The sequence below is a fragment of the Heptranchias perlo genome, chromosome 27 (assembly GCF_035084215.1).
Source record: "Heptranchias perlo isolate sHepPer1 chromosome 27, sHepPer1.hap1, whole genome shotgun sequence".
NCBI classification, from domain to species: Eukaryota; Metazoa; Chordata; class Chondrichthyes; order Hexanchiformes; family Hexanchidae; genus Heptranchias; species Heptranchias perlo.
The window spans coordinates 36,284,511-36,293,907 of record NC_090351.1 but is presented as its reverse complement, the minus strand read 5'-3'; the positions used below and the strand labels follow the sequence as shown (position 1 = coordinate 36,293,907).

The window sequence follows — 9,397 nt, the reverse complement described above, 5'->3', positions numbered from 1 at the left end:
CAGGCAGAGTTTACCTCATTAATTACCTAACTGTAACTGTAAGCAAACTGCAACATGGGAATAAGAGTTTCATCCGTAGGAACAGCTCAATGAGGAATTAAAGACCGATTTAGTGACAGGAGTAGAAGAACTGATGAAGAAAGTCCATTTAGTATCCCCCTCCATCCTCTTCATGCCTGCTGTCTTAAAGTATAGCTGTTGTGTTCCTATACAGTAGTGACAGAGAGCAAGGGACTGTAGACCATCGTCCCATCAGCAGATCGTGAACCATGCGCCAACAGTTCCTGAATGGTCACCCAGTTGTCAAAAACCTTTTTGTTTCTTTTTCTGGTCACTTTCCTCTGGCTCAGTTCAACAATATTGGATTCTTTTCTCCCGTTGCCCCCGCTCTCCTTCACAATCCCCAGCCTGCTTTGCATCATCACCTCTCTCCTCCGCCTCTTCTCTTTTGCCAGTGTCAAATGCTGCCTCCTCTCCACTTTGTTCCAATACCTTCCCATCTTTATCTCACTCAAGGCGTCGTCATCTGTTGTCACACCGTTGCGTTCTTCTCCGATCTTCACGGCGCGATCTTTGAGGAGTTGGTCTCTCAGTTGTTTCTTGGTGGTGAAGCAGGTTCCACCATCTTCCAACCTTGACACTGGGCTGGACATTTCTCCATCGCCTTCGCCAGCCTCTGAGAGACTCTCATTACACTCTACTGCAGTTTCCTGCTGTACCAGCTGCATGTAGCTCTGATAGTGCCGTGCATGCTGAGGAATATGGACTGACTTCTGACTTGAAGTGTGATAGGGTGACAGGTATGAGTCAAGCTCATGGTTATATCTTCTGACTGATGATGGTTCCTGTCCAGTTTTATTCTTCTCTTTCCTCCCCTCAATGTTCTCCCCCACAAGGGCACTATCAGCTGTGCAGTTGGCTTCCTTGTTGGGCGTACCAGAAATTGGATCAGATAAAGGCTGCAGAGCTTTGTTGGGACAGCTTTTGAGAGGGACAATGGTATTCTCTTCCTTGAAGCTCTTTGATCTGTTTGCAGCTGCTGATATCTTCCCGTGGCAGCAATCGTTGCTGGTGGAACGAGTCTGAGGGCTTTTCGGCTGGTCCCTGGCTGGAGGTCTTTCTGTCAAATCAGTGCGTTCACCTGTCTTGCAGTTCTTAAACCCATCACCTTCTTGGCCCTCCTGAGCTTGATCAAGTTTATTTGTGGCATCGTTTTCCTGTTTGTTCTTTGTCTCCTCCTCTGTTGGCGTCTTTCTGCCCAAATCAGATTTGCTTCTGCTTGTGTATTGTCGACACTTCTTTTCCAGAACCTTCTGAAACCTCTCATACTCTCTGGGACTGATGCTGTAAAAGCCAGAGTCACTACATTCATCTGAGGTAATAGAATCTCTGAGAGGGGACTCGCGGCTTGCGATCAAGTCCCCGCTGCAGCCTGGCTCCCACCTGCTGTCACAGTTGCTTCCCTCTCCCTTGGTATCGTGCTCCGAAGCCTCCTCGTTCTGGGTGCTTTCGTCCATACACCCCACTCCGCTGTCTCGGTCTTGGAGGCTGGATGGCTCCGGTGTAGCATTTCTGTTTGCCTTGCTGTCGTCATCTGTCTAAAATACAAGAAACAAAAGGTAACAACAGCAGAATGTTGCCAGCCGTGGCTCAGTGAGCAGCACACTCGGTTCAAGCCCCAGTCCAGCGACTTGAGCACGTAATCAGGCCGACAACCCGGTGCAGTACCGAGGGGGTGCTGCACTGTCAGTGGTTTCATCTTTCAGATGAGACATTAAACCAAGACCCCACCTGCCTTCTTGGGTGGATGTAAAAGATCCAATGGTGCTATTTTCTTTCTTTCTTTTAAAACTTCTTGGGCTTAATTCCAGATTTCCACTACCCTTTGTGTGAAAAAGTGCTTCCTGATTTCACTCCTGAATGGCCTGGCTCTAATTTTAAGATTGTGCCCCCCTCGCACTTGATTCCCCCACCTGAGGAAACAGTTTCTCTCTATCTACCCTATCAAATCCTTTTAACATTTTAAATACCTCGATCAGTTCACCCTCCAATCTCCTAAACTCAAGGGACTACAAGCCAAGTTTATGCAACCTGTCCTCATAATTTAATCCTTTTAGCCCTGGTATCATTCTGGTGAATCTGCACTGCACCCCCTCCAAGGCCAGTCTATCCTTCCTGAGGTGCGGCGCCCAGAACTGAACTCAGTATCTCCAGATGGGGTCCGACCAATGCCCTATATGACTGAAGCATAATGTGCCCTTTATGGATGGATGAGGTAGGGCTGCCTGAATGGCCTTCCTCGTCCATCTCTATCCTGTGATCTTATGTGTTCATTCTCACAAGAACTGGATTGACACTGTCTCAATCTCACTTCACATCAGACTGTAGCAGTTGACTAATAGGAGACTTTCACCCTATCCAATTATGTAGATCCAGGTTGCAGAGATGTGACAAGGTACCGGCTAGGGGGCATAGTCTCAGAATAAGGGAAATGAGGAGGAATTTCTTCTCCCAGAGGGTCGTGAATCTTTGGAACTCTTTACCCCAAAAGCTGTGGAGGCTGAGTCACTGAATACATTCAAGGCTGAGTTAGACAAATTTTTGATCAGCAGGGGAGTCAAAAGATATGGGGAAAGGGCGGGAAAGTGGAGTTGAGGTAAAAATCAGATCAGCTATGATCTCATTGAATGGTGGAGCAGGCTCGAGGGGCTGAATGGCCTACTCCTGCTCCTATCTCTTATGGTCTTATGGCTGATAATATTAACTGGTGCTCTTAAAAAATCCAACGCTGGCCCAGTAAAGATTTGTTAAACTGTCGGCATCGTAAAAAGATCACAAAGGTAAGGGAGGAAGACCATAAGTTGCTATAGAAAGGTGAGCTGGGTGGGATAAATGGCCTCGCTCATCGCAGCATCTAATGGCCTGTTGAATGACTCCAGTGTTTGCCTCCACTACCCATCCCAATAGACCGTTCCAGGTAATGATCACTTTGCATGGAGAGTTAGGGCCGGAATTTCCTCAATCCGATTTGCACTGAAATTGCAAAATGCACATTTTTTTTACGGCGTAATGTCCTGTGAGTCTCGGAGGATATACGCCTCACTTAAGGAGGCTCGACATCCCTAGTACTCCTTAAAACATGAAAAATAATCTGGGCGGAAGTAATGCTCGGTGTTAGAGTGGGGAGGAATGCAGGTGTAAACCTTGTTCTGCTCAACCGGAGCTACATTGAACTGTGGGATACTGATCAAAGTTTGCAGCACCTGCTATCAACGGGAGAAGGAGAGGGAAATTGGAGGGGAAAGTCCTGCATTAACAATCCCTGGTACCTCTTGATGGCCGCCAATAGGGGAGAGAACCATGGTAGCCTAGAAGCAGTCTGTTCACCCAACCTATTGGCCACAGGTATCAATACACATCTGTACAATATGTACGTTCAAGATGTACCTGCACAAACTGTGCCCCCCTCCAATGAGTCTTGGGGGAAGCCACGCAACATAGAGAAGTTTGCAGATCTGTCTATATAAAGCTGGTCGATAATAACCACTTACTTTATTGGGAGAGGTACTTGGCTGTTCTTCATTGATGGTGTAGCAGCTACTTATGCCCAGGATCAGCTCCTGATAGTATTTGAGTTTGAACAGTTCCATCTCCTTTGAAGAGAGAAGGTCAGGTAGATCAGAACATGTCGGACTGGAGTCAACAGGTGGAAACTATGTTAGAAATTGAAGCTTTTCTGTACTTTCCCTGATACCAACCATAAACTTGCTGTGCATTGATTACTGGGGGCTGGCCTGAGACAATTACATCTAATAGCACTTAGGACTCATTAGTTGAGTGAGGGAGTGGAATCTTTTAGCTCACCCATTTGGGCTGGATTAGAATCCTCACTCCAATAGATGAAAGGTACCGTCCAAACACACTGTCACAGATAATCAATAGTTTGTTCAACTTTGCGTAATTAGGGTGGAAAGTAAATTGGTAATTGTTTCTATTAAGTGAACAGAGATCAAAAATTGAGGTCTTGCTCAGTGAATTTATTCAATGAGTAGCTGAGCTGTACAGACCAGGAAGGCCTCAGGGTTCCATCTCTGGTCTGTGCTGAGTTTGCTGATTTCGGCCATGGCGATGGTGGAGATGCTGCAATTAGCCTGACCAGGTGGGGTCAGGGAGGGGGAAAAAAAATCACCCCCGGATCCTGTATCCAGGGGCCCTTCTGGAAGTTCACGTTTGTGTGGAGATTGGCTGAGAACCAGATCAGGCTTGGTTGTGACGACCCCTACAGTTGAATAGCCGGCTGACATTCACTGCTAAGACCAGTTGGATGAGGTGTTGCGAGGCACCGGCCATTTTTGGATATGTACCCCAGTATGTAGTCAATATCTTCAGGAGGGGATCAAATCAGAAGCAAGGGGGAAAAAAATTGAAAATCTCCAATCGTTTCCTATTTCTGGGATAATTTATATAAAAAGGGAGAAGAGCTCTGATGATTAGAGAGTGATGCGAGCAGGGCAGTATAACTTGATTTTGTCATAGAATCATGCAGCACAGAAGGAGGCTATTCGGCCCATCGTGCCTGTGCCGGCTCTTTGGAAGAGCTATCCAATTAGTCCCACTCCCCATAGCCCTGCAAAAATTTTCATTTTCAAGTATTTATCCAATTCCCTTTTGAAAGTTACTATTGAACCTGCTTCCACCGCCCTTTCAGGCGGTGCATTCCAGATCATAACAACTCGCTGCGTAAAAAAAAAATGTCTCCTCATCTCCCCTCTGGTTCTTTTGGCCACTCGTGGTGGTGGAAGACAAGGCATCGATGTCAACTTGTTCTTAATTCTGCGCATTAATCTCACTGCCGATATCTCCCTGAAGTCGACAGCTCTGGACGTCTCTGGATCGTTACGTAGCTGTGAGTTACCTCATACACTGGGTCGCATTCACTTTCCACGTCGTGAGGGGTGCAGGGAAGGTACTCGTCCGCGTCGTAGTGACGATCAGGTGGCCTGTGCAGAAAATGGCGCCTGTCCGAGGTGGGGAGAAAAAGGAACTGGTGTCAGCTTTCCCTTCTCATTTCCCACGATGGAATCACCAGCTGAGAGCACAGGCCGGTGACCCCTGACCCCCTCAGGTTAGTCATGCCCTATACCAGATGACTAGGAGGTGTTGCCCACCTCCGGCCCCCCCACCTCTCTATGGGAAGTGCACAACCTCCACTTGACAGTGTGTCAGGGATAACTAGCTCACCACACGGTAAAGGCGCCATGTTTGGCCCAGTCAAAAACAATATGTCCATGAAACAGGCCCACGCGTGCGTGCAAAATAGGTCGTCTCACGGGAGTCGTTTTCAATCCAACAACTTGCATTTATATAGCGCCTTTAATGTAGTAAAACGTCCCAGGGTGCTTCAACAGGAGTGCAATCAGACAAAAATTTGACACCGAGTCACATAAGGAGATATTAGGACAGGTAGGTTTTAAGGAGCTACTTAAAGGGGGAGAGAGAGTTAGAGATGCAGAGCGGTTTAGGGAGAGAATTCCAGAATTTAGGGCCTGGGCAGCTGAAGGCACGGCCGGCAATGGTGGAGCGATGAAAATCAGGGATGCAGCAATTGAAAACTATGTGTTTGGTGTCTAGATTTCGATTAGCAAAGTTCCCAGACTGTCTGGTTCAAATTTGCATCAGGGTCCCCCTGCTGTGTGTAGATAATGGTAAAAGGAAGACTAGAACCCTTATAACAAGTGTATTCAGGTAACACTCGGAGAAACAAACACAAGTGCCCTTGTTTGTGGCCTGAGCTCTGTTCAGGGCCTCGTGCTCGCAGCTTGGCTGAGATCAGCACCTCCGGCATGAACCTGCTCCCTATCAACCCTTCGGGTACTTGGCCCAGGTATGAGCTTTGACCCCATGGTGTTGGCAGCACTGCATTTCTCCACAAACAAAATCACATCTTTTATATCAACAACATATACGAACACATATCGGCCGTTCCTTCACCGTCGCTGGGTCGAAATCCCGGAGATCCCTACCTAACAGCACTGTGGGAGAACCTTCACCGCACGGACATAAAACCCATAGTTGTGGCTGGAACGGAATGATTTGGCGAGATTGTTTGGCGATGTAGGCAGAGCTGAGCTCATTCTTGGGATTGGGAGTCGCTGGAAAGGCCGGTATTTATTGCCCATCCCTAATTTGGTCCAACTGAGTGGTTTGCTGGGCCATTTCAGAGGGCAGTTAAAAGTCAACCACATTGGTGTGGGACTGGAGTCACTGACCAGGTAAGGACGGCAGGTTTCCTTCCCTAAAGGACATTGGTGAACCAGTTGGGTTTTTACGACAATCCGACAGCTTCATGGTCGCTTGTACTGACACCAGATTTTTAAATTCCAAATTTTTTTTCAGACCGATTTCAAATTCTCAAGCTGCTATGGTGGGATTTGAACTCTGGATTACTAGTCCAGTAACACAGTGTGTGCAATACGTACCCATCTGAGACTGGAGTGGAGCGAAAGGCGGGGTGCTCTACATCTGTGTAACTATCGGGCGGGTCCGTCTGTGTACCAACATCTACACTCGGTACGCGTCTGGTACACGCATTTTTCCGCAGCACCTGGACAACGACATGATCCTTCTCATTCTTGAATATTTCTATCATCTCATCTTGCACGGCTGTAGAAATCTCTTTACCATTGACCTGTCGGATTAAATTTTAAAAAAAACCACTTACAACACGCTGCCAGGTTCCATTGCGGAGGTCGATTCCGTGCTTCTCGAGGTCCATCTCTGCTGCTCAGCAGCAAGAGTCTGGACAGCCCTTTCTCCCCGGCCTCAGCCAATGCTACATTGAGCTGGCTGCCAGGACATGAGTCGGTCGGACCCAATCTTCCTTCCTCCCTCTGTTAAAACAGCTGGCTCCCACTCAACTTCATTCAGAGGTTGTGAAGTCACCATCCGAGGAATCGCAAATGTTGAACCCTTGATTTCCCAGTCCGGGACCTGGCCCCAATCTTCAGCCGTGATTTTGCACTGATGCACCTTTGAGCTAATTTACTCCAAATCAGTTATTTTTATTGCACATACAATGCCACGATCCAATCATTCCAGTACGCTATTGCACCTTTTCTGTGTCACAGAGACGGCTGTCAGGGTGGGGGTATCAGCCATGGCTCAGTGGGTAGCCCTTTCATGTCTGTGTCAGCAGATTTGTGGGTTCAAGCCCCACTCTGGAGACTTGAGCACAAAATCCAGGCTGACGCTCCCAGTGCAGTACTGAGGGAGTGCTGCACTGTCAGAGGTGCCGTCTTTCAGATGAAACATTAGACTGAGGTTCTTTCTGCCCTCTTTTACGGCAGACTAGTAGCTGGGACGATAAACGAGCATCTTCTAGTATTGATGGCTAATGGGCATCAGGTGTCAATGTCAAAATAATTAATGTGCACAGCACTGGAGTAAATGGGTTGGCCATTGTTAATTACAGTGAGACTGGGCTTCGTTTTTAATTAAAGTGGATGAGGTAGAGTTGCTAATAAAACTGATTCCTGGACGTAAAAGTTCCCTTGGCAATATCCGAAGGAGAGCAGGGCTTTCTCCAATATTTATCCCTCAACCAACATCACTAAAAAAACAGATTATCTGGTCATTATCACACTGCTCTTTGTGGGATCTTGCTGTGCGCAGATTGGCTGCCACATTTCCCACATTACAACAGTGACTACGCTTCAAAAAGTACCTCATTGGCTGTAAAGCGCTTTGGGACGTCCTGAGGTCGTGAAAGGCGCTATATAAATGCAAGTTCTTTCTTTCTTTTTGGAGTGGGTTAGACCGAAGAGGAAATTAAATTAATGTCAGATTATGAACCTTCAGCTGGGACCAGCTCTCATTTCGGTTTAAAACGCAGCGGGTGAGCAGACAGAGAACGTGTGCAAACCGCCCCGATCTGCAGGGAGCCGGGTGATTCCATTACCGAGCGGTCTGGCTGAGTAGAACACAGATGGAAGTGGACAAATAATGAAATGTGATTCTATAACTAGATTGAAGCTCTCGGTAATGTAACTTTTAACTTTGACCAGGAACTGGATGAAGTTTCACAACAGGAGGAGGAGGAAATCACAAATGGATTGATGATGAAGAGAGGACTGAATTAATCCTGGAGACTCGGAGTGCAATTGAAAATGGGGGAGGCAAGTGGGAGTAGGAAGAGATAAATCTAAGCTTGTTATCAGATCTCAGGCTGTGACCTTCAGATAAGATTGTTTTTATGTCAATATTGTAATCAGATCCCCCCCACCACCCAAACCAGTTCTCCCCCCATCTCATCTGATCTTTCTCCCGTTAGGGTACAGCTCTACAGATGCTGCTTACCCCTTTGGTACCTCAACAATTGGCCATCTTTCATGTGCGACCCAAGAGAATAATTATCGTCAGGCTGGTGAAGACTAATCCTGTCCTCTCCTGATAGCTCGAGTATAGAAGGTTGAAAGTTGATCTGATTGAGGTGTTTAAATGTTAAAAGGGATTCGATCGGGTAGACACAGAGAAACCATTTCCACTGGTGGAGAAATCAAGAACAAGGGGGATATAATCTTCGAATTAGAGCTAGTCCATTTAGGAGGGAAATCAGGAAGCACTTTTTCACATAAAGGGGAGTGGAAACCTGGAACTCGCGCTCACAAAAGGCTGTGGATGCTGGGGGTCGATTGGAGCTCTCAAGACTGAGGTCGATTGATATTTGTTAGAGTACCAAGGGATATGGAGCAAAGGCGGGTAAATGGAGTTGAGGTGCAGATCAGCCATGATCTAATTGAATGGAGGAGCAGGCTCGAGGGGCTGAATGGCCTCCTCCTGTTCCTATCAGTGAAAAGAGGGGAAAAGATTTGCCAGGGCCCTCACTCCCAATTGCTGTCCAGTAATCAGTTTTATGAGCGACTCTACCTCATCTACTTTAATTAAAATGAACCCCAGTCTCACCTCTGGAACTAACAATGGCCATCTCACTTACTCCAGTGCTGCGCACTTTAATTATTTTGGCATTCACTCCTGATGCCCATTACCAGAGGATGCTCGTTTATCGTCCCAGCTTCTCGGCTGCCGTATTGGTGTGGGTAGAACTTGACCATGTCCACGTACACAAGCACTTTCAGCAGCAGGGGGGGGGGTTACTAGATAGTGACCAGGCACAGGAACCCTGGCCAAATGGCTCTACCCCTGCTCGAGGGGCTGAGACTGATCGGTGTACACATAATCGTGCAACCTAAACAGGGAGAAATAAACCAAAGGGGATTACAATCGGTACTCACTCTATCGTGTCAGCCGTGGCTCAGTGGATAGCATTCTCACCTCTGAAGATACAAGGTTGTGGGTTCAAGACCTGAGAACATAATCCAAGCCGACACTGCAGTGTAGG

General features: G+C 47.3%; 1 protein-coding gene across 1 annotated transcript; it reads right to left on the bottom strand.

The window, feature by feature from the left end:
• Positions 1–206: 206 nt before the first annotated feature.
• On the bottom strand, positions 207–9,110 carry LOC137344657 (PDZ domain-containing RING finger protein 4-like). The gene is made up of 5 exons (XM_068007781.1): positions 9,045–9,110; positions 6,480–6,688; positions 4,851–5,018; positions 3,552–3,693; positions 207–1,598 (listed from the first exon to the last, which is right to left on the bottom strand). The coding sequence occupies exons 1-5, from the start codon at positions 9,108–9,110 to the stop codon at positions 207–209; spliced, it is 1,977 nt and encodes a 658-aa protein (XP_067863882.1).
• Between the last annotated feature and the right edge of the window lie 287 nt (positions 9,111–9,397).

Excerpts from the sequence above, each read along its gene's own strand:
- LOC137344657 (XM_068007781.1), bottom strand. The coding sequence starts at position 9,110 with ATGGTCAAGTTCTACCCACACCAATACGGCAGCCGAGAAGCTGGGACG. Across the intron at positions 5,019-6,479 it reads TCCACTCCAGTCTCAGATGG|GCGCCATTTTCTGCACAGGC; the intron begins GTACGTATTGCA and ends CACCTCGGACAG. Across the intron at positions 1,599-3,551 it reads CAAGTACCTCTCCCAATAAA|ACAGATGACGACAGCAAGGC; the intron begins GTAAGTGGTTAT and ends CTTGTATTTTAG.